A 24,023-nucleotide genomic window follows, 5' to 3' on the forward strand; every position below is an offset into this window, starting at 1 on the left:
GCAAGCTCCGCGCCGCCCCCCGCGAGCTGCCCTCCTCTGCCCTCTGCAAGCTCCGCGCCGCCCCCCGCGAGCTGCCCTCCTCTGCCCCCTGCAAGCTCCTCGCCGCCCCCCGCGAGCTGCCCTCCTCTGCCCCTTGCAAGCTCCGCGCCGCCCCCCGCGAGCTGCCCTCCTCTGCCCCCTGCAAGCTCCTCGCCGCCCCCCGCGAGCTGCCCTCCTCTGCCCCCTGCAAGCTCCGCGCCGCCCCCCGCGAGCTGCCCTCCTCTGCCCCCTGCAAGCTCCGCGCCGCCCCCCGCGAGCTGCCCTCCTCTGCCCCCTGCGAGCTCCGCGCTGCCCCCTGCAAGCTGCCCTCCTCTGCCCCCTGCATGCTCCGCACTGCAGCAGGTGGGGATACCCCTAGCTGCACTGGGACCAGCTGGCCGCCCCCCAGGGACAGTGAGGTCGAAGGGAGCAGGCTGGGCCTGAAAGCGGGGGCGGGGGCAGGGGCAGGGGGAGCTGCTGGGGCCCAGGGGCCGGTAAAGCCCAGCAGAGAGCAGCCGGTGGCGGCAGGCTCTGCCCCCCAGGCCTGGCTCTCTCCCCAGCCTCTCACTGATTTCCAGGCTGCCCCACACCCAAGCCCTGACTCCAGGGCCCTGTTGCCACGAATGGTGCTGGGCACAGCGGGGCCGCGCTAGGCGCTGTACAAACCAGCACTGCGGTGTGTTGGGGGGAGGGGTGCCCGGGGGGGCCAGGTGCCGACCCCCCCCGCACAGTGTGCGCCTCGGGGAGCGCGTCACGTGCGGGGTGCAGAGAGCCAGGCACGCAGCCCCCCGCCTTTGTGCACGTCGGGGGGGGTGCGTGGATAGGAGGCGCCCCCAGCGTGTGGCACAGGGGCACGGGCTCGCCATCACCCAGGGCCCCCCGCCTCTGCCCGCGCACAGCCGCGTGGGGGAGGGGAGCTCCCTTGCCAGGTGTCCGGGGCACCGCAGCCCGTGGGGGAGGGGGATCTGCTGCTCTCTGGGGTGCCAAGGGAGGGGGGAGGAGGGACTGAATGAATACCCCCCCGGCACCTCCCAGCCTGCCAGCCCAAGGGGGGGCTGCCCGCTGGGGCCCCCGGCCTCCCCACCTGGTCGTAGCTGTTGTACTCCTCCTCCAGATGTTCAAAGAGGCGGCAGAGGTCCTGGGCGTACTCCCAGGATGGGTGCTTCTCCGGCAGCACGGCCAAGACCTTCTTCAGCACCTGGACGTTGACGCTGACCCACAGGAAGCGCAGGGACGGCTCCCCCACGTGCTGGACCCGCTGCAGAGCACAAGGGACAGGGGTCACGCTCGGGGGGCAGGGTCCCTGCGGGACTGGGCCCCAGAGAGCACCCGACACCCCACCCCAGCCCCTGCGCCCGTCTCCGGCTGCTCTGCCCTCCCCACTGCCCTGGGCCCCAGAGAGCGCCCGACAGCCCACCCCTACCCCTGTGCCCGTCCCCGGCTGCTCTGCCCTCCCCGTGGCCCTGGGCCCCAGAGAGCGCCCGACAGCCCACCCCTACCCCTGCACCCGTCCCCAGCTGCTCTGCCTTCCCCATGGCCCTGGCTGGTGCTTCCTTGGGCTTTGTGCTACTGTGACCAGTGCTCTCCCCTAGCCCCTGGGAAGGCCGGATTCAGCCCTGGCAGCTGCCCCCACACCCCAGCCCAGGGCATTAGCAAAATCCACCCCCCCACTTCTGCAAAAGTTCAACTAGGCCGCAAAGCGCCCCTCTCTCCCCGGCACTCGGACCCGGCATCCAGCCTCTGCAGCTGCTCCCTGCTGGGAACTGGGGCGAGCCGAGCCCCCTGCCGCTCCCGCACATCGGCCACTCCGGGGAGCCTGGCCTCCGTGCATGGGGAGAGGCCCTGCTGAGCGCCCCGCAGGAATAGCCCAATGCCCAGGCCAGGGGGCAGAGGCCTCACGGATTAGAATCAGAGTCACAGGCCTGGCAGGGGCCCGGAGAGGTCACGTGGCCCCGGCAGGTCCAAGCACCGTCTAGAGCAGGGGGCTCCGGGGAGCTCTACCCTGGGCCCAAGGGCTCCGCGAGCAAATCTTAACTTTGCTGCTCACGCTCTGGCTGTGTTCTTGGAACAGGGACGGTCTACGGACCCCGCGAGACCCGACACTCGTGTTCTAAAACTGCCTGTTGCCGGGCACCTGCCGAATTAAAGCCGATCGTCTTCTAAGGTTCCGCCACATTTTCTCAGCCATCCGTCCAACCTGCCCTGAGATATCTCCAGGGATGGAGCCTCCACAGCTCCCCAGGCCACTTAGCCCAGCGTTTCGCCCCCCGACAGGCAGGAAGTGTTTCCTAACGTCCAACTTCAACCTCCCTTGCTGCAGTGTAAGCCCCTTGCTGCCTGTTCTTAGCCTCTCAGGATAGGACAATTATTCTCCCTCCTCCTCGTAACCCTTTCCCTCCGCCAGCGGAGAGGCAGGGAGGGATTCCTAAGAAGCTGCAGGCCGGGCCGGCCGCTCGAGAAGGCCCCACCCCCGGGGCCTCGGCCAGCGGGGCTAAGGGGGCAGTTGTTCGGGGCGCCCATAGAAAGAGCACGGACCCCGTGGGGGTAAGCGGCGCGAGGCTGGACGCGAGCTCTGTGCACCTTACCAGGCTGGTAATATTGGCCGGCCTCAGAACCTCCTGGAAATGGACGTTCACGGTGTAGTTGATGGGGAAATTGTGTTTCTGCAAAGGCAAGAAAAAGCAAACCCTAGAGGGGAATGGAAAGGTTCTCTGCTCCCTGGGCCCTCCCGGGCTGTGCCCCGAAGCAGCGACCGCTCCTGTCCCCTGCCTCGGCGGGGATGCCCGTTCCGTGCCAGGCATCTGGGCCGTGTCACTGAAAAACGAGTGCGGGCTGTAACCCCAGGATCAGGTGTGTGGCCACCTAACGCCGTGGCACACGCCGCGGGCACGGGGACCTTGCTGCGCCAGAAGCGCAAGTCCCAACCGCTCGAGCGAAAGGAGACTCGTCAGGAGCCGCCTGCAGTCTAGGGCCTGTGACACGCAGCTGAGCAGTTCTGACTCTGCCCGCTAGAAGGCAGCGTGGCGCCGAGGCATGAGTCAGCGCAGCACCAGCTTGCCCACCCGCCCGCGGGGCCGCCCCGCCCCCCCAGAGGTCTGGAAAGAAGCACCGAAGAGTTTGCACTCGGCGTGTCTGCTCATGCCGCTGAATCCGGGCTTGGGAATGCCTCGGCAGAGACGGTGCTGACAGCAGCGGGGCTCAGCTCCGTAGAGTGCCAGGGCTCCTAGCTGGCAGCTGGAATGGGCCGTCTGGGAAGTCCTGCTCCCCTAGAAGGGGAGATGGCGCCGATGCCACCCCCCCCGCGCTATGGGCAGGGCCCGTGCTGCCGCCACACGTGGGCCTGGCCTTGGGAGCCCCGTACCGCGGCCGAGCCCCGAGGGACGGCCTTACCATGTACTGGAGCCGTCGCTGATAGGCCAGCTTGTCCTGCAGCGCCTGGATGATGGTGCATTCCCTCTGCATGGCAGCCTCCAGCCCCAGGACAGCCGCCAGATCTGCAGACCCCCGCCGGGGGGGAAGGGAAGGCGTCAGGCCAGCGGGTGCAGGGGGCCAGGCCACCCCAGCTCACGCCACGGGGGGAGCCGGGGGCATTTCGAAGGGGGGAAGCTCTCCGGGCGAGAGGACTGGCCGTGCCCCACTGCTCGGGGTCCCAGGAACAAGCGGGAGAGTGGGGACAGCCCCAGACTGAGGCTAAGGGCCCGTCTGGGACCCTGCCAGAGCCATGGCTCCCGCCCGCTGGGGCTATGGCCAGGGGGTCTGATCGCCAGCGTCGCCCTCCCGCCCCAGCTGGGAGCTCTCGGGAGCTGGGCTCAGCCCCCTGCCAGCCCCTCTGGCCACCCCGGCTCTCCGGACGGAGCCACTCCTGAGGCCCCCGGCAGGCAGCGGAAGGGGCTGGCACTGCCAGGGGAGGCCTGGGGAAAGGGGCCTGTGGGGAGGGGGCTGATCCTGGTGCGCGCTAGGCCGGACCTGGGCATGGGAGAGTGGGCACCATGGTACTCACAGAGGACTGGCGCGTAGCCCAGCTGCATGCTGACGGCGTGTGTCTGGGCAGCGAGCGCCCCAGCAACCCGGTCTACATGGCCAAGGCGACCTCGGCAGGAACAGCCCCCGACGGGACGGGCCAGCGACGGCAGGGAGACAGGCCAGCGGGCGCCCTGGGTCGCTGGAGCTAGGGAAGGCCCTGACGGCCAGTTCCTTCCTGGGCCAGGGGCTCGGCCCACCTCCCTAGGGCACCGTGCGCGGTGGTGGGGTGCAACACAGCTGCCACGGTACTCCCACCACAAGGGCCAGGAGGCAGGAACCCAGCCCCGCTACACGGGGGCTGCAGGGGACTGGCTGGAGGCTGCCCGTGCGAGCGGTGCTGATACGATCCTCAGTCCGAAGCAGGGCTCTGTAATGGGAGACGAGTGGTCACGCCAAATGGAGTCACGGTGAGCCGAGAGGCCGGCGCCCCCGCGCAGCCCTGGCCATGGAGTGCCGGGCTGGGTGTCAGGGACACGCCTGGGGCAGGATGGGAGGGGAGCTGGCGGTAGGAAGGGGCTGGGTGTCACGCCTTCTCCCTCTTTGTGGGGGACTCGTTTGGGCCCCACCATGCCCCACACCAATGTTCCTCCACACCCCTCCAGAGGAGTGGGCCCTGCGGTTTGGGGGCCTCTGCCCCACGGATTTCCAGTGCAACAGCGGCATTCCTGCATCACAGGTGGAACATGCACCGATCATACAACAAACATCTGTAATGCTGATTAGACCCGGAAGAATCCGGCCCTTCTGCCAGTATCCCCCATTGCCTGCCCTGCTGGCTCTGCTCAGTGTTCTGTGATCTCTGCTGCCCTGCAGGCAGGCGCCCCTCCCCTGTCAAAGCTCCGGGAAGTGTCTGGCAGCTGAGTGAGCTGCTCCCTCTGGGGAACAAATCATTGGATGGCTCCTGTTCTGCCCGGCTAGGAACCCAGTGGCCAGCAGGCTGCTGCTGCCGGGGGAAGGCTGGAAAGACGGCTGTGCTGCTTGGACGTTCCTCAGCACAGTGATCTCCCAGAGCCACAGGGGAATCCCCAGAAGCGCAGGGATCAGCTCTGCCTTCCCACAGCACTGTGGGATGCTTCCCCACAAGGCTTTGCTCTATCAGCAAAAAAACCCCAAAAAAACCACTGTTTCACTTTTGGCGACTTTTGCATGTCGGCAGTGCGTTCATCGCCGAACGCGCCCTGTGTCGACAGAGCCTAGGGAAGGCGGCAGCTGGGAATTCTCGCCCTGAGATTCCAGCTGGTTCTCCCAGCCGGTGGAACGGAGAGAGAGCTGGCAAAGTCCCATCCGCCCCCTCTCTGACCCAGCCGTTTGCCTGCATTGGCGGCGGGCTGGCTTGCTCGGTGTAAGCTACTCAGCGTCTTGGGGCTACAGAAACACGCACCTGGCTCGGGAGCTTCATCACGGGGCAAACAAGCTTCATGTCCAGCCCGGCGACAGCTGAGATCGACCCCCGGTGATCGGAGTCGCTGAGCTAAGCTGAGCCGTGTGACGGGAAAGCAGAGACACGCGCTGGCGCCGTCAGGGGCAGAGATTGAAAGGAGCCTGTGCCGGATGGGCGCTAAGGCAGCATGTCAGAGACACTACGGTGCACTGAGTCCATGCCAGATGAGAAAACAGCAATGACATCCAGAAAGCCTGGTGCAGCAGGTAAGAACATCAGGACGGCCAGACTAGGCCAGACCAATAGTCCTAGCCTGGTGTCCTGACTTTCGACACAGGCCAGCCCCAGGGGGAGAGAACAGAGCAGGGAATCCTCCCGTGATCCCTCCCCCGTCACCTATTCCCAGCCTCTGACAAGCAGTGCGCTCCGAGTATGGGGTTGCATCTCTTACCATTTTGGCCAATAGCCATCGATAGACCTGCCTACCATAAACGTAGCTAGTTCTTTTCTGAACTGAGATACAGTCTTGGCCTTCACCACATCCTCTGGCAAGGAGTTCCTCAGGTTGACTGTGCACTGTATGAAGCAATACTTCCTTTTGGTTTGTTTTAAACCTGCTGCTTATTCAGTTCATTGGATGACCCCTAGTTCTTGTGTTGTATGAAGGTGTAAATAACGTTTCCTTATTCATTTTCTCTACACCAGTCAAGATTTTGTAGATCTCTATTACGTCCCTACTTAGGCATCTATTTTACAAACTAAAAAGTCCCAGCCATTCCTCCCACTCCTGTTTAACTGGTTAATGTTAAACTTAGTGTTTAACCGGTTAACTAAATGGGATTTAACATCCCTAGTATGTATATCATCAAAGCATAAGAAATTATCAGAAATTAGGGCTGTCAAGCAATTAAACAAATTAACTGCACTATTAAACAATACTAGAATACCATTTATTTCATATTCTGGATGCTTTCTACATTTTAAAATGTATGGATTTCAATCACAACACAAAATACAAAGCATACAGTGCTAACTTTCTAGTTATTACAAATATTTGCACTGTAAAAACTAGGGCTGTCCATTAACGCATGTTAATGCCTGTGATTAATGTGTGGCAGAATTAACGCAATAATTTTTTTAACATGTTAATTGCAAGCATGTTAATTGCTGCCGCAGCGTTTCAAAGGGGCAGCACAAAGTGGAGCCAAGGTCAACTGGAGCTGCCCCTTTGAAATGCCACAATGGTGTTTCAAAGGGGCAATGCTGCATTGATCCCGGGGTCAACTGGGGACTCCAGCCGATCCCAGACTCCCACGGTGCTGCGCACACGATTAATCGTGTGATTAATGTTTTGAATCACTTGACAGCCCTAGTCAAAAGCAAAAGAACTAGTCTCTCTCAATTCTCCTAATACGAGCACAGCTGTGCACTCTCTGCAGCATGAAAGTTGAACTTACAAATGTAGAGTGATGTACAAAAAACCAGCATTCAAAAATAAAACAGTCAAACTTGAGAATCTATTCAGTCCTGCCTCTCGCCCACGCAGACAAGTTGATGTGCATTTGTAGGAACTAATGCGGCTTGCTTCTTGCTTTCAGTGTCACCTGTGCTCACTTCAGATTCTAACCCTTGGGTGGAGAGCTGTAGCTGGCTTGGGGAATCTCATGAGTCCCTTCTCTGCACTTGGTTAAATCTGCAGCGAAAAAGTTCTGAAAATGAACGTGTGGCGGGTCATCACGCGTGAGGGCTGCCACACGAACACGGGTAGGACACAGAGCAGCAGCCACACAATTCTTCCCCCAAGGAGCTGAGTCACAACTTTAATTCATGCATTTTTTTAACGAGCATCATCAGCCTGGGAGCATGTTCTCTGGAATGGTCGCTAAAGGGCATAGCGGGCACCTAAGTATCTTGCTATGCCAGCCGCCACCGTGCCATGCGCACGCCTGCTCTCCCCTTGGGAAGCACGGTCCGTGAGCAGCATTAACTCCCGCAAATGTACACAAACGTGTTTCTCTCAGCGGTTGGCTGAGCGCGAAGTATGCCTGGGTGGAGCTGCAGGCGCTGCAGCTTGACACTGTTGTTTTTGAGTGCCGTTCATGGAACAATCGACATGTGTTAGTTGCACTTTCGTCATAGAGCCGTGGCCGGGCAGTGCTTGTATGAGGGACTCTGGAAATCCTAGTTAGCATTCTTACCGTTCAAATATTTGGCGCACGAATAACAGAACGTGAGCAGCGGCCACTCTGGGTCTGTGCGGGGACTGAAACGGTGCAAAGCCATCCGGAATGTGCAGCCGTCTCAATGGGGATCCCACTGTTTAGCTGCGATGAATTGCGAGCCCTTTTTGGGGTTAAGGGCGACGACTGACAGGGCTGTGCTGAGCAGTGGGCTTGGGAGCCACCCCGGAGGAGCGAGGCAGCCACAATTCAATGACTTGGCTGCATGAGGCTATGCCAAAGGATTCGGCTCAGGGACCCCGCGAAGCCCACCAGAGACGCCGGGGCCTGTATTCTCCAAGTGCACGGACGAAGGGTACAAAAGCCCAAACCAGAGACGCTCCTTTGCCTTGCTCCTCGCCCACTACGCCCCAAGCCACCGGGACGTGAGAGCCTGAAGAGTCCAGCGTGCCCAGGGTGAAACGTGCACGCTACGCACCGCAGCCTCCGGCGGGCTGAGAAAAGACCCGCGCTCCAGTTGTCGCTCTTCTATCCGCTGAGCGTTTCCCCCGCGCGCTCGGCATTTCTTTCCTTTCAGGAACTCACGCCGACTTTTTGCCTGTCCCTGAAGACCAACTTACAGTCTTTCCGGTGTGGTCCGACTGATTTCGCGGTGGGTCTTTGCTGGGGAGTTTGCCTGGCGCGTTTGGTCAATTTGCTCCGGGGTTTTTCCAGAGCAGGGGTCCATGCACGTTCCATTGACGAAGTGGTGAGCCAATTAATAAACGAGACGGCCTGTTCCGAAGGTGCCGTGCTGGGATCTGGGGGCATTTGCCGAGGGACGCCGGGTGATTCCCGGGAGACCCTGGCGCATTCGTGCAGTCTAGCTGGGTACCGGCGCCGCATGCGGAGGTGCTGGGGGTCACAGCCCAGAGGGGTTCGCTGCTGGCCGCTAGCAAAGCCCGGCGAGAGACAGCCCAGCGTAGGGAGTTAGGGGCCCAGGCTGCACCCCAGGGATCCCCAGACAGTCGTCACTGCACCACATTCCTGTGCGGCTTATTGCACCAATAGCTCCATTCAGTCCCAGGCTGATCTGCCAGGCGAACGTGTCACCTGCGCGCCCTGCCGCGGCGCTGGAATTGACTGGGACTCTCCTGTGAGTGTTTCTCGCCACATCCCGCCCGCACCTCACCCCCTGCCAGCCTCTGCTGCTTGCTGACGGAGAATCCCCGCCAACAGACCATCCCCCAAGGGACGTCCCTGTCCCACGCACCTGCCCCTGCCCCACTGGCTTCCCCCCACCCTTGGCGTAAAGCTCCGTGGCCTGTTTACTGCCAAGTGCCAACAGTCCGGCTCCCCTTTGGCAAGGCTGAGCCTGGGGGGAGGGGGAGCGTCCCAAAGGGTCCACCGTTCTGAACCAGCCTAACCACCCCCCCTGCACCATCGTCTTGAGAGGCAGCCCTTCGGCGGGCCTCCCCGGCCCTGCGCGGGGCACTGGAAGCATTTCCGAGCGGGTGGGGTGCCCGGGGAGATCCTGGCCTATAACCTTTGACCTCGCAGCCTACGTTTGGCCTCCAACGCGTCCCGGGCCACCGGCTCCCCCCAGCCCTGCACAGACGTCTGTCTAGATGCCAGCCCTGCAACCTTTACTCCCGGCAAGTCGCCACGTGGGGCTCCCGAGCCTCACAAACCCAGCCGGCTCTAGTTCTGACCACGGGCTCTCCCCTGACCATTGGCTTCTCTCTCCCCAGCGCTGGGGATGCGCTCCCCCGGAGGGATGTCCTCGTGCGAGAGGACCCCGAGACGTCATTGGATGGAGAGAGGTTCCCAACCGGGGGGGGGGGCGCTGGCGTTCCATGTGAGGTTCTCCTCCCCCGAGACTCATCCTCAGCAGCCCAGAGGCTGCCTGACCAGGGACACAGGCACCGCTGTGCCTTGGAGTCTCACCAGGGTCTCCCTTCGCTCCTCCCGTTCAGCCACCCGGCCTGCGAAGTCCGTATGCGGCCTCGGAGGGCCCGGAGCACCTTGCACCGAAGGCACGCGGACGCCCCCCTCCGGGGCCGCCCGTCCTACGTGCAGCCCAGGCCGTGCAATACGCTGGACAGCCCCTCTGTTAACGCCCGCTGCCCCTGCCTGGGAGCTGCAGCCGGCGTGGGAAGCACTCTGATCACCCGTCCGGTCACTCCCTGGTTGCTTTCCGCTGGAGCGTGGCAGAGGCGTGGCCGGGGCAGGCGTTCATCGCCAGCACCGGGGAAATCACATTTCCAGCTGACACCCGCTTCCTTCGGCAGCCCCAGGGCGGGCGCGCTCACAGCGGAGCCTGGCAGGCCGGCTGCCTCTCGGGCTAGCCAGGCTCTGGCGAGACGCAATGTGCGCCCTGCACAGGGCAGCTGCACCCCCCCAGCACCAGCCGCACTCCCGCCTCGACCGTCCCCGACAGGCTGGCTCCAAAGTGCCCCTTCACTGGGCATCGACACAAGCCACAGGCCAGCCACAGCTCAGGGTCCCTGCCCTCCCAGGCTGGGCAGAGACGCTGGCTCTTGGTGACCACACCAGGACTCCTGGGCCGTGCTCCCTGGAAGCCCAAGGCCGCCCAGCTGATTAGCAGAGCACCTGCAGTTATGTCTGTGTTTCTCCCGGTGGTGCACATCTGCACAGGCCTCAGTGCACACAACAAAATTAATTCCACGCACGGATGGAAAAGATCAGAGGGAACATTGCTCTGGAGGAATCAAATGGCTATTAAGTCTGGTGAACTTGGAACAGCCCGGGCACTGCAGCCAGGGCAGTGCCGGCCTCTGTCTGGCTTCGTTCTACTGCCCAGAACTGTCTCGGAACTGGGTGTTAGTTCCAGTGACAAGGCAAGAGCCTGACAGCGACTGCAGCCCGGGCAGCCTGCCTGGGGAGGCTCGCTGAGGTTCAACCCAGCCACCTGATGTCAAAGGGGCATCAGCTCAGGCAGATCCCTCTGCTGAAATAACCCCTCCCGCGCATCCAGTGCGTCTCCTCCGCAGAGGTCAGGAGCGCCGGACGAAGGTTACGGCACAGGTGGGGAAACCGAGGCACAGGGCTATGACTCACCCAACGGGAGAAGGCAGGTTCCTGAGTCGCAGGTCAGTCGCAGCCCCTAGGCCCCCTGCCAGCCTGCGCGCGCCCGCAGGGGCCTGCGACAACCCGTCTGGAGCAAGTCGGGCAGCACCGAGGTTTCCACGCCGGCAGGGGAGGGAGCTGGGCTCAGACAGGTGGGGCCCGGCACCTGGATTCCCCAGGACTGCAATCAGCAGGCGCCCGGGGACATGGCGGCTGGGCTCTGTGACTGCACCCTCCCCTCTAGGACAGGCACTTGGCCTCGTCTCCGCCTACCCCGCGCCTGCCCGGCCTGGCTTTGCTCCCTGGGGACGGGGGGGCTGCTCCCCCACGTAGCTGGGCTCAGACGCAGTTGGTGGCTCGGGGCGAGCCTGGGCACAGAGCAGGCCTGGGGAGGTGGAGCCTGGCTCTTTGCACGGGGTGGGTCCCGCAGCACGGCCCACGCCCCCGGAATCCGGGTGCACCCCCACCATAGATCAGCAGCGCCTCTAATAACCTCCAGGATACGAACAGCTGCATGACGGACTGGCCAGGCAGCCGGGCCCGGCGGGAGCTGCCAGGAACCCAGCGCTCGGCAGTGGAAACAGAAACGCCAAAGCAACTCCATGTCTCCGCCTTTGCCTGGCCTCCCTCCCACTTACGCTAACAGCTCCAGGGGGCAGGGATCATACTCTGGACACCAGCCCCAGGGGGGCTCAGGACTTTAGCTGTGGAGGGAGAGACCGTTCCAGCCCCAAAGCTTCCTCCGTGGCCAAAGTCCTGAGTCCCCGTGTGCACCTCCCACCCCGCCATGCTGAAACCAGGAGTGGAGCCCCCACCCTGCGAGGCTGAACCAAAGCCCAACCTCCCCTCCCCCTGCCTGAGGGTCAGGAGCTGCAACCCCTCCACCCCGTGGCTGAAGCCCCTTGCATCTTGCTCAGAGTTAGGACCAGCTCAGAGCTCGGAGCAAGCCCCATTCCCCAGCGGGGGGCGGGGCACACTGCGGTTCTGCTCAGCCCCCCGCCCTCCTGGATTGCGAAAATCAGCACAAGCGAAAGTCGGTCAAACCGGGTTTTTCTGCCTCCCATTGACGACATTTCATGGCCTGGGGGACAGATAGAGCAAAGCACTGTGGGTAATCATCCCAGAGGGCAGTGCGGTGGGAAGGCAGGGCTGATCCCTGCATTCCTTGGGATTCCCCTGTGACTCTGGGAGCTCCCCGAGCTGAGGAACGTCCAAGCAGCACAGCAGCCTCTCCAGCCCTCCCCCTGCAGCAGCAGCCTGCCGACCACTAGGCTCCTAGCCAGGCAGAACAGGAGCATCCCATTGGTTTGCTCCTTGTTCCGCAAAGGGAGCAGCTCTCTCAGCTGCCAGACACTTCCCAGAGCGTTGAAAGGGGAGGGGTGCCTGCCTGCAGGGCAGCAGAGATCACAGAACACTGAGCTGAGCCAGCAGGGCAGGCAATGGGGGATACTGGCGGAAGCCCGTTCTCTGGAGAAAACACACAGAAGAGTCCACCCTGGCTGTTTGTCGATAACCAAGGGAGGGGAAAAGACAAAAGTCTCTCACGGGGCTGGATGGGTTTTTTGCCCAAACTGGGTGTTTTTCCCAACAGAAGTCGCACTGCAGAGTAAACGCTCTCGCTGTTTTGTTGCAGGTTTTAGCGACAACACGCACCAGTGCAGACAAGGCCTGGATCCCAGGCCGTCCTGAGTTCTTGCTCCTGGGAACGGCCCCGCCTGGGGGTGATGGTACCACGTGCAGGTGTGAGCAGTCACCAGCACGAGGGCCGCCCAGGTGCATCTGCTCTCACGCCCACAAGGAAACCCTTCCTCCCCTCTCCGCCGGCTGAGCTGCCCGTACTGTTCCCATCCCGCCGCCCCAGGCCAGGGCACCGGGTCGAGAGACACGGCCAGCCAGCTGCAGCACTGGCTGGAAGCCGGAGCAGGATCTCTAGGGCAAGCCAACACTTAACCATCAGCCTCAAACCTCGGCCCGGCCCGTGCACACTGTGGGCCGGACTGCGCTGGAAACACCTTTCGCTCAGAGCCCTGCAGGCGTGAACCTGGGCCCACAGCGCAGTCTGAGCAGAAGGGCTCGCTCCAGCCCTGCCCGGCCCCAGCGCTAGCGACAGGACCGAGGGGAAGGATCCCAGGCCGGCTTCCGGGGGTGACACCAGCACTTGGAGCCGCACTACTGCGGCCTCCAGTCACTGGAGACAAAGGCCATTTGGCAGCGAGACCCGGCAGGAGAGCACCTGTGTCCTCCAGCTGGTCCCGCACCATCGGCCACGCCACCTAGGGAACCTCTCTCTCCCAAAGGGAACACCTTCCCAGACAGCCCCCAAATGGCACATTCCCAGGCCTGCTGGGGCAAAGCCCAGGGCGATCCCCGGGGCGGGCTGAAACAGCCACGCCCCCAGCTGCCGGTTCCCAGAGCCAGCTCAGGGTGTGCATGACGGAGCAGTGTCCTCCAGCCACAGGGAAGGTTGAATTTGCAAAGAGTTGGATTTGACTCCAGGGAGAATGCAGCGGTAACGGGTAAGGTGGCTGGCAGCAACGGTCCCTCTAATCTGTGCCATCCATGTGCGGAATACATTTTTTATGTGCACCGAGGCTCATGTGAGAATGCACCAACAGTAAAAAAAAATCCAAAAACAACCCATTGCTGTGGAGGGCTTTGCTAATCAGCAGGGCGGCGTTTGTATCTCTCCTGATCAGCCGCACGAGCCCAGCTCTCCGGGGACACGAGCTGGCAGTGGCTCCCTGTCCGGAACTGGGTGCCAGGGCATCTCAGATGGTGGATTCACTGCAGAAACCTTCCCCCGCCCCCCGTAACGTCCACCTCCCTCTCCCCTGCAGCACAGCCACCGTTACCACACCGAGCTGCTACTGAACCAAGGAGGCAGCTGACACCCAGCGTGCGAGTGTCGCTAACTGCTCAGGGACGGTGCTGGCAGCAAGACCGGAGCGTTGGCCTGTTTGTTCAAAAACTCCGGCTGCTCGGCCCGAGCTAGGAGCGCCAGAGTGCGCAGGCCACTTCTCCTTGTCCGAGCTCGCTGCAAGGTGCTGGGTGAGCTGTGCCAAGTCTACGGGATGTGCCTGGAATGGGACTGCTTCTCCGGACCCCAGACAGAATCACCAGGCAGGGGAAAGGCACCGGCTAGGGGCTCTCCCTCCTGCTGTCCAGCAATGTCCCAGACCCGACCCTTCCACTCCCCACGTACTCTTGGGGGGAGAGGGGGTTCTCGAGCTCCCCCTCCAGATTCTCACGGGAATATTGTTGGCTGCTCCCCCCTCCTTCATCACTGCCAGCGACGCGGGGAAAGTGCACACACTTAGCGGCGTTCCAACTTACCGCTTCTCCCTGGCCTGGCCGGCCGGCAGACAGCTGGCTCCCCAGGCCTAGGAGGGGGGCAGCTTGGTGCCGCGGTTAGACCCCGATCACCTCAGGCAAGACACAGAGCAGAGGGCAAGCCTGACCGAGCCGCTGCGAGGACAGGCTACGCCCGGGGCGGTGGCAGCCCGAGCCGCGGCCCAGCGCCCGCTGCCAGGGCCGCCATGTTAACAGGTCCGCCACACTCCGCAGGGCCCAGCCACGCCGTGGCAGGCAGGGTCACGGAGAGGCACGGCGTTAGACTGATCACCTGCCCCCAGGCCAGCCCTGCCCCCAATCCCACGCTCCGCACCAGCGCGCGGCGAACGTCTGGGCACAAACAGCCAGAAGGAAGGGAAGTCGGGGCTGTGGGGTTAAACATTTACCAGCAGGCTGTCGGCCCAAGCACAGGCAGCTGCTGCGCGTGGGGATAAGGCGGCTCTTCTGAGCAGAGGGTGCGTGGAAGCAAAGGCCTCGGGTAAAACCAGAACCGAGCTGCGATAAAGGCAGCGCAAAGCATGGGGGGCACCTGCCGCAGCCGGCCAGGGGTGGGGTCAGTCGTCGCAGGGCCCCCCCATATTTCTTACCCACCCACGATTTACAGCCCAATGCCAGGCACCTACCGAAAGCCAAGGGAGTTGGATCTCCCTGCACCCTGCGAGCGGCCAGCCCCTGCTCCCTGGCACGGCCAGAATTCCCAGGCCCACTGCCCCGCCACGCACTGCAACCCCGGCCGAGCCACGACAGCCGAGAGCCAGCACACGTACCCGAGTCACAGGCAGAGAAGCATCAGAAACAGCCGGTTCCCTCTAAGGCCGATCCTAGCACACCTTCTAGCCTCCAGCCTTCGGCACAGCACCCGCTCCTGTCTCTCTCCCCGCGTTAACAACGGGACCAGCTGCCGCTGTCCGTTCCTACTCCTGCCGGCAGCTGGGAGCCCGGGGGCGGCTCTGCACTCTCCCGACACACCAGAGAAAGCCTGCGATGGTGGCCCGTGGGTTCTGTGGGCTCTGGTCAACTTGGCAAGAAAGCGGCAGGCTCCGTGGGCAGCCAGCGGTGCTCTGCCAGCGGTGCTCTGTCACCAGGGGCCGCAAGGGGGGGGGGCTGCCTAAACAGCTGGGCACTGGTCTTCCAGTGGCCAGTCTTAGCTCACATGCCTTCCAAGCGCAGCCTTCAGGAGAAACCCCTCTCCTCCTAACCACCATCCCCCCCTTCTGGCTACAATCGATACACGCATCCCTGCAGGTTGGCAGCCACCTCCCACGCCCCCCTCGGGGACCTGCTACGGAGACGCCAGCCCCACAGGATCCCTCTGCGCTGTTCACCCCCTCGGAGCGCTGGGTCCCAGCTGAGTAGACAAGAAGTGCGGGCAGCACCGTGCCCGACTCCAAGCCGCTGGGGCCTCCTCCTGCCCCTGCACCCGAGAGGAGAGTTCTCCGGAGGCAAACGGGGCTTCCCCCGGCCTGCCACTGCAGGTGGATGCTGAGACAAAGCCGAGCAAAGGAGGCTGCAGGCAGGGGCCACGGGGTGTGCAAAGGCCAGTTTAACTACCCATGGATTAGTAGCCACCATGGGCCGTCCAGGCCTGGCCTGGCTGGGGCAAAAGGAGGATGGAGGGCCTGAGGGGCGGTATGTCTGGGCCCTACCCAGGCAGCTCAGCTCCGTCAGCTTGTTTAACCCCTGGCTGGAGAGCGGGGCCTTCGCCACGGATATTCGGGGCGTCTGTTCCCCAGACCGGGCTTCCGCAGCCCCAATGGCCCAGCCCTGCGGGGACAGGGACATTTTCGAAAGGTTTATAAGAATTCCTAGTAATCTGCGCGGGCTCCTGCACATAAACCTGCCCACAGCTGGGCGCCCCCACATCCCCGCCGCTGGGCACCCCTACACCCCCGCCACTGGGTGCTCGGCACCCCCACAGCCCCACCGCTGGGCACCCCCACAGCCCCACCGCTGGGTGCTCGGCGCCCCCAAGGCCCCACCGCTGGGCGCCCCCACACCCCCACCGCTGGGCGCTCGGCGCCCCCACACCCCCGCCACTGGGCGCCCCCACAGCCCCACCGCTGGGCGCCTCCACACCCCCGCCGCTGGGCGCTTGGCGCCCCCACAGCCCCACCGCTGGGCGCCTCCACACCCCCGCCGCTGGGCGCTCGGCGCCCCCACACCCCCGCCGCTGGGCGCTCGGCGCCCCCACACCCCCGCCACTGGGCGCCCCCACAGCCCCACCGCTGGACGCCCCCACACCCCCGCCGCTGGGCACTCGGCGCTCCCACAGCCCCACCGCTGGGTGCCCCCACACCCCCGCCGCTGGGCGCTTGGCGCCCCCACAGCCCCACCGCTGGGCGCCCCCACACCCCCGCCGCTGGGCGCTCGGCGCTCCCACAGTCGCACCGCTGGACGCCCCCACACCCCCGCCACTGGGCGCTCGGCACCCCCTCAGCCCCACCGCTGGGCGCCCCCACACCTCCGCCGCTGGGCGCTTGGCGCCCCCACAGCCCCACCGCTGGGCGCCCCCACACCTCCGCCGCTGGGCGCTCGGCACCCCCACAGCCCCACCGCTGGGCGCCCCCACACTCCCGCCGCTGGGCGGTCGGCACCCCCACAGCCCCACCGCTGGGCGCCCCCACACCCCCGCCGCTGGGCGCTTGGCGCCCCCACAGCCCCACCGCTGGGCGCCCCCGCACCCCCGCCGCTGGGCGCTCCCACAGCCGCACCGCTGGGAGCCCCTACACCCCCACCGCTGGGCACCCCCACACCCCCGCCGCTGGGCGCTTGGCGCCCCCACAGCCCCATCGCTGGGCGCCCCCACACCCCCGCCACTGGGCGCTCGGCGCTTCCACACCCCCGCCGCTGGGCGCTCGGCGCTTCCACACCCCCGCCACTGGGCGCTCAGCGCTTCCACACCCCTTGCAGCTGGGCACTTGGCGCCCCCACACCCCCGCAGCTGGGCGCCCCCACACCCCTGCAGCTGAGCACTTGGCACCCCCACACCCCCGCAGCTGGGCGCCCCCACACCCCTGCAGCTGAGCACTTGGCACCCCCACACCCCCGCAGCTGGGCGCCCCCACACCTCTGCAGCTGGGCACTTGGCGCCCCCACACCCCCGCAGCTGGGTGCCCCCACACCCCTGCAGCTGGGCACTTGGCGCCCCCACACCCCCGCAGCTGGGTGCCCCCACACCCCTGCAGCTGGGCACTTGGCGCCCCCACACCCCCGCAGCTGGACGCCCCCACACCCCTGCAGCTGGGCACTTGGCACCCCCACACCCCCGCAGCTGGACGCCCCCACATCCCTGCAGCTGGGCACTTGGCGCCCCCACACCCCTGCAGCTGGGCACTTGGCGCCTCCACACCCCTGCAGCTGGGCACTTGGCGCCCCCACACCCCCGCAGCTGGGCGCCCCCACACCCCTTGCAGCTGGGCACTTGGCGCCCCTGCAGCTGGGCACTTGGCGCCCCCACACCCCTGCAGCTGGGCGCCCCCACACCCCTTGCAGCTGGGCACTTGGCGCCCCCACACCCCTGCAGCTGGGCACTTGGCGCCCCCACACCCCCGCAGCTGGGCACCCCCACACCCCCGCAGCTGGGCACCCCCACACCCCCGCAGCTGGGCACTTGGCACCCCCACACCCCCGCAGCTGGGCGCCCCCACACCCCTGCAGCTGGACGCCCCCACACCCCTGCAGCTGGGCACTTGGCACCCCCACAACCCCGCAGCTGGGCGCCCCCACACCTCTGCAGCTGGGCACTTGGCGCCCCCACACCCCCGCAGCTGGGCACTTGGCGCCCCCACACCCCCGCAGCTGGGCACTTGGCGCCCCCACGCCCCCGCAGCTGGGCACTTGGCGCCCCCACGCCCCCCTGCCAAGGGCTTCTCAATCCCTTTGCTGACTGCGGCCCAGGCTGGGGTGGAGACCCGGCGCTGGGCAGGGGAGGGGAGGCCGAGGAAAGTCTGAGGCGGGGGCTGGACACAGGCCCGGGGGGCGCCCGCCCCTTCCAATCTGCTGGGCTATGCAGAGTTCCTGGGGGATTCCCAGCCCCACCACACCTGGGGGGGTTCTGCCCCCGCGGGCCGGCAGGACGGGGCCGAAGCTTTGCAGCCCGGGGGTCGCCCCCGCCCCGGATTCCCGGGGGGGTCCCCAAGGCCCCTCCCGCCCTGCGTGGCCGCTGGTCACCGAGCCCAGCGGAGAGGGGCGCGCGGGACCCCCCCAAGCGCCGCTTACCGCGGGAGCGGGGCAGGGGCGTGCGGCGTCCGGGAGCCTCGCGCGGCGAGTGCAGCCGGTCCCGCCCGCGGGGGCCGGGCCGGAGCGCGCACCGGGGGGCGGCCCCGCTGGCGGGCACGTGGGTTCCCGGAAAGCTCCGGGGTTCTTGGCAGCCCGGCGCGTGCTACACGTGGAGCCCCGCCCCCCGCCTGTCAGTGCCCCCCCTCCAGCCAGAGCCCCGCCCCCCCGCCTGTCAGTGCCCCCCTCCAGCCAGAGCCCCGCCCCCCGCCTGTCAGTGCCCCCCTCCAGCCAGAGCCCCCCCCCCGCCTGTCAGTGCACCCCCCTCCAGCCAGAGCCCCCCGCCTGTCAGTGCACCCCCCTCCAGCCAGAGCCCCGCCCCCCGCCTGTCAGTGCACCCCCCTCCAGCCAGAGCCCCCCCCGCCTGTCAGTGCACCCCCCTCCAGCCAGAGCCCCCCCCCCGCCTGTCAGTGCCCCCCTCCAGCCAGAGCCCCCGCCTGTCAGTGCACCCCCCTCCAGCCAGAGCCCCCCCCGCCTGTCAGTGCACCCCCCTCCAGCCAGAGCCCCCCCCCGCCTGTCAGTGCACCCCCCTCCAGCCAGAGCCCCCCCCCCGCCTGTCAGTGCACCCCCCTCCAGCCAGAGCCCCCCGCCTGTCAGTGCCCCCCCTCCAGCCAGAGCCCCGCCCCCCCGCCTGTCAGTGCACCCCCCTCCAGCCAGAGCCCCCCCCGCCTGTCAGTGCACCCCCCTCCAGCCAGAGCCCCCCCCCGCCTGTCAGTGCACCCCCCTCCAGCCAGAGCCCCCCCCCGCCTGTCAGTGCACCCCCCTCCAGCCAGAGCCCCCCGCCTGTCAGTGCACCCCCCTCCAGCCAGAGCCCCCCGCCTGTCAGTGCACCCCCCCTCCAGCCAGAGCCCCCCCCCGCCTGTCAGTGCACCCCCCCTCCAGCCAGAGCCCCCCCCGCCTGTCAGTGCACCCCCCTCCAGCCAGAGCCCCCCCCCCCGCCTGTCAGTGCACCCCCCCTCCAGCCAGAGCCCCCCCCGCCTGTCAGTGCACCCCCCCTCCAGCCAGAGCCCCCCCCGCCTGTCAGTGCACCCCCCTCCAGCCAGAGCCCCCCCGCCTGTCAGTGCACCCCCCTCCAGCCAGAGCCCCGCCCCCGCCTGTCAGTGCACCCCCCTCCAGCCAGAGCCCCCCCCGCCTGTCAGTGCACCCCCCTCCAGCCAGAGCCCCGCCCCCGCCTGTCAGTGCACCCCCCTCCAGCCAGAGCCCCGCCCCCCGCCTGTCAGTGCACCCCCTCGAGCCAGAGCCCCGCCCCCCGCCTGTCAGTGCACCCCCTCCAGCCAGAGCCCCGCCCCCCGCCTGTCAGTGCACCCCCCTCCAGCCAGAGCCCCCCCCCGCCTGTCAGTGCACCCCCCTCCAGCCAGAGCCCCCCCCCCGCCTGTCAGTGCACCCCCCTCCAGCCAGAGCCCCCCCCCCGCCTGTCAGTGCACCCCCCTCCAGCCAGAGCCCCGCCCCCCCGCCTGTCAGTGCACCCCCCTCCAGCCAGAGCCCCCCCCGCCTGTCAGTGCACCCCCCTCCAGCCAGAGCCCCCCCCCGCCTGTCAGTGCACCCCCCCTCCAGCCAGAGGCCCCCCCCCCGCCTGTCAGTGCACCCCCCTCCAGCCAGAGCCCCGCCCCCCGCCTGTCAGTGCACCCCCTCCAGCCAGAGCCCCGCCCCCCGCCTGTCAGTGCACCCCCTCCAGCCAGAGCCCCGCCCCCCGCCTGTCAGTGCACCCCCCTGCAGCCAGAGCCCCCCCCGCCTGTCAGTGCACCCCCTCCAGCCAGAGCCCCGCCCCCCCGCCTGTCAGTGCACCCCCCTCCAGCCAGAGCCCCCCCCGCCTGTCAGTGCACCCCCCTCCAGCCAGAGCCCCCCCCCCCGCCTGTCAGTGCACCCCCCCTCCAGCCAGAGCCCCCCCGCCTGTCAGTGCACCCCCTCCAGCCAGAGCCCCCCCCCCGCCTGTCAGTGCACCCCCCTCCAGCCAGAGCCCCGCCCCCCCGCCTGTCAGTGCACCCCCCCTCCAGCCAGAGCCCCCCCGCCTGTCAGTGCACCCCCCTCCAGCCAGAGCCCCCCCCGCCTGTCAGTGCACCCCCCCTCCAGCCAGAGCCCCCCCCGCCTGTCAGTGCACCCCCCCTCCAGCCAGAGCCCCCCGCCTGTCAGTGCACCCCCCTCCAGCCAGAGCCCCCCCCGCCTGTCAGTGCACCCCCCTCCAGCCAGAGCCCCCCCCGCCTGTCAGTGCACCCCCCCTCCAGCCAGAGGCCCCCCCGCCTGTCAGTGCACCCCCCTCCAGCCAGAGCCCCCCCGCCTGTCAGTGCACCCCCCTCCAGCCAGAGCCCCCCCCGCCTGTCAGTGCACCCCCCCCTCCAGCCAGAGCCCCCCCCGCCTGTCAGTGCACCCCCCCTCCAGCCAGAGGCCCCCCCGCCTGTCAGTGCACCCCCCTCCAGCCAGAGCCCCCCCGCCTGTCAGTGCACCCCCCTCCAGCCAGAGCCCCGCCCCCCCGCCTGTCAGTGCACCCCCCTCCAGCCAGAGCCCCGCCCCCCGCCTGTCAGTGCACCCCCCTCCAGCCACAGCCCCGCCCCCCCGCCTGTCAATGCACCCCCCTCCAGTCAGAGCCCCGCCCCCCCGCCTGTCAGTGCACCCCCCTCCAGCCAGAGCCCCGCCCCCCGGCCTGTCAGTGCACCCCCCTCCAGCCAGAGCCCCCCGCCTGTCAGTGCACCCCCCTCCAGCCAGAGCCCCCCCGCCTGTCAGTGCACCCCCCTCCAGCCAGAGCCCCGCCCCCCGCCTGTCAGTGCACCCCCCCTCCAGCCAGAGCCCCGCCCCCCCGCCTGTCAGTGCACCCCCCTCCAGCCAGAGCCCCCCCGCCTGTCAGTGCACTCCCCTCCAGCCAGAGCCCCGCCCCCCGCCTGTCAGTGCACCCCCCTCCAGCCAGAGCCCCCCCCGCCTGTCAGTGCACTCCCCTCCAGCCAGAGCCCCGCCCCCCGCCTGTCAGTGCACCCCCCCTCCAGCCAGAGCCCCGCCCCCCCGCCTGTCAGTGCACCCCCCTCCAGCCAGAGCCCCGCCCCCCGGCCTGTCAGTGCACCCCCCTCCAGCCAGAGCCCCGCCCCCCGCCTGTCAGTGCACCCCCCCTCCAGCCAGAGCCCCCCCGCCTGTCAGTGCACCCCCCTCCAGCCAGAGCCCCCCCGCCTGTCAGTGCACCCCCCTCCAGCCAGAGCCCCGCTCCCCCGCCTGTCAGTGCACCCCCCCTCCAGCCAGAGCCCCGCCCCCCCGCCTGTCAGTGCACCCCCCCTCCAGCCAGAGCCCCGCCCCCCGCCTGTCAGTGCACCACCCCCCTCCAGCCAGAGCCCCCCCCGCCTGTCAGTGCACCCCCCTCCAGCCAGAGCCCCCCCGCCTGTCAGTGCACTCCCCTCCAGCCAGAGCCCCGCCCCCGCCTGTCAGTGCACCCCCCCTCCAGCCAGAGCCCCGCCCCCCCGCCTGTCAGTGCACCCCCCTCCAGCCAGAGCCCCGCCCCCCGGCCTGTCAGTGCACCCCCCTCCAGCCAGAGCCCCGCCCCCCGCCTGTCAGTGCACCCCCCCTCCAGCCAGAGCCCCCCGCCTGTCAGTGCACCCCCCTCCAGCCAGAGCCCCCCGCCTGTCAGTGCACCCCCCTCCAGCCAGAGCCCCGCTCCCCCGCCTGTCAGTGCACCCCCCTCCAGCCAGAGCCCCGCCCCCCCGCCTGTCAGTGCACCCCCCCTCCAGCCAGAGCCCCGCCCCCGCCTGTCAGTGCACCACCCCCCTCCAGCCAGAGCCCCCCCGCCTGTCAGTGCACCCCCCTCCAGCCAGAGCCCCGCCCCCCGCCTGTCAGTGCACCCCCCTCCAGCCAGAGCCCCGCCCCCCGGCCTGTCAGTGCACCCCCCCTCCAGCCAGAGCCCCGCCCCCCCGCCTGTCAGTGCACCCCCCTCCAGCCAGAGCCCCGCCCCCTCGCCTGTCAGTGCACCCCCCTCCAGCCAGAGCCCCCCCGCCTGTCAGTGCACCCCCCTCCAGCCAGAGCCCCCCCCCCACCTGTCAGTGCACCCCCCCTCCAGCCAGAGCCCCGCCCCCTCTCCTGTCAGTGCACCCCCCCTCCAGCCAGTGCACCCCCCCTCCAGCCAGAGCCCTGCCCCCCGGCCTGTCAGTGCACCCCCCCTCCAGCCAGAGCCCCGCCCCCTCGCCTGTCAGTGCACCCCCCCTCCAGCCAGAGCCCCGCCCCTGCCATGCCCCCCCCGTGCATCCCCCTCCTGCTTCCCCCCCAGCCCCCTGTGTCTGTGCTGTCTCTTGGCACTGGGAGCCCGGGGCGCAGGCCTGCCTGGCTGACCCCCGGCGGGGGGCCGGGCCCTAGCTCGCAGCTAGCCCGGGGTGGCAGGGGCACGGGGGTGCTGACTCGCATCTTTCCCGCCCCCCATTGGCACAGGCCCTGCCCGGGTTCCCAGCCAGGCTCCGGTCCTGCCTGCCCCCCAGTGCCCTGCTGTTCTCGCTCACCCCAGGCTCACCCAACGTGGGCCCAGGGGCAGGGAGCGGGCGAGCAGGCCCTGCATACGGCCTGGCCGGCTGCCAGCCTCACACCCACCTCGGGAACCCCCGCAGCCCGGACTCCAGATGGCCCGCTGACACCACACACGTTCTTGGGGGTGGGGGGAGGAGCCGAGAGCCCTGCCTGCCTCTGTTTCCCTCCTACAGGGTCCCCAGCCGCAGTCCAACCAGCCTTCCCCAGGCAGCCTGCAAATGCCCCCGACACAGAAACCACAACAGACCTGAGGAGCCCCGGTGGCCTGTCAACCTCGCAGCCCTGGGAGGTTGCAGCTTGTTCCTTCCCCAACCGTCAGCCCCCTCCAGCCGCGAGAGCCAGCAGGCACCTCCCTCTGCTGCTCCCAGCCTTGGCTCCGGGCCGCTCAGGAGGAAAGCCAGCCAGCCCCTCCCTAGCTCCCTCTGCCCCCGTCAGCCGCCCACCCCGGTTTGGCTCCTGAAAGCCAGCAGAGTCGGCTCGCCACTGCCTTCCAGCGAGTCCCCCCTCGTTCCCCGCAGGGCCTGCCCAGCGCTCTCTGCGGGGATGCCTCCTGGATCCCAGGCTGCCTCTCCCAGGGTGCCCTGCATGCCCCATCCAGGTGCTTTATCAGGCAGCTGCTGCCCTGGCTAAACAGGGACCCTGGCTTGGCTTCACTCCCTCCGGCTGGCCTGGTTAGGCTCCATGCAGCTCCCTTATGCAGGGCCGGCCTTACCATGAGGAGAACTGAGACGGCCGCCTCAGTGCCAGACTGGGGGGCCTAGGACCCAGAGTGTAGACAATTGTGGACATGTCGGTAGCAGAGCAGCATCGTGAGAGGAGCAGAACAGGAAGGAGGCTGACTTGAGACCTTGCAAAGTTTTGGCCCAAGCGAGGGGCATGGGGGCATCATTTGCACCCCCTGCCTCAGGTGCCAAAATGTTGTGGGCCGGCCCTGCCCTTGTGCAAGCTTGCCTCGCGGCCGGGCGCTGCCGCAGAGCAACGGGCGGCTGGGCTCTGCACCTCCGCAGCCAGGGCCAGGGCCGCCCACCGCGCCGTTGTGGCCACAGGCAGGAGGGGATCCCATGCTGCTTAACCCCCCCGCCCCCAAACTGTGCACTAGCCTGCTAAAACTGCCTGCAGAGACCCTCTGCCTGGAGGTGAAGCCGGGGGAGGAGAGAAGGGGGAGGGACTTTGTGCGCTAACCCACCCCCCGGCACAATCTTGCAGCTCCCATTGGCTGGAAGCAGGTCAATGGGCGC

At 67.3% G+C, this 24,023-nt stretch overlaps 1 protein-coding gene across 7 annotated transcripts in view; it reads right to left on the reverse strand.

The window, feature by feature from the left end:
- IL34 (interleukin 34) overlaps window positions 1–23,124 on the reverse strand; it is a 29,764-nt gene extending 6,640 nt beyond the window's left edge. Inside the window, exons 1-6 of one of the 7 annotated variants that reach the window (XM_075940603.2) lie at window positions 18,241–18,366; window positions 5,423–5,676; window positions 4,019–4,408; window positions 3,409–3,512; window positions 2,604–2,681; window positions 1,103–1,276 (exon numbers count right to left, since the gene is read on the reverse strand). In XM_075940603.2, the coding sequence (XP_075796718.2) occupies window positions 1,103–1,276; window positions 2,604–2,681; window positions 3,409–3,512; window positions 4,019–4,046 (384 nt within the window). In that variant the 5' untranslated portion in view covers window positions 4,047–4,408; window positions 5,423–5,676; window positions 18,241–18,366. Of the gene's footprint in view, window positions 1–1,102; window positions 1,277–2,603; window positions 2,682–3,408; window positions 3,513–4,018; window positions 4,409–5,422; window positions 5,677–10,662; window positions 11,462–14,004; window positions 14,670–14,789; window positions 15,491–18,240; window positions 18,397–23,032 lie in introns of those variants that run through there. The other 6 variants (XM_075940604.2, XM_075940601.2, XM_089781389.1 and 3 more) reach the window with 6 other exon arrangements.
- Window positions 23,125–24,023: the final 899 nt, after the last annotated feature.

The sequence above is a fragment of the Pelodiscus sinensis genome, chromosome 12, assembly GCF_052426305.1.
Source record: "Pelodiscus sinensis isolate ZL-2025 chromosome 12, ASM5242630v1, whole genome shotgun sequence".
Classification (NCBI taxonomy): Eukaryota; Metazoa; Chordata; order Testudines; family Trionychidae; genus Pelodiscus; species Pelodiscus sinensis.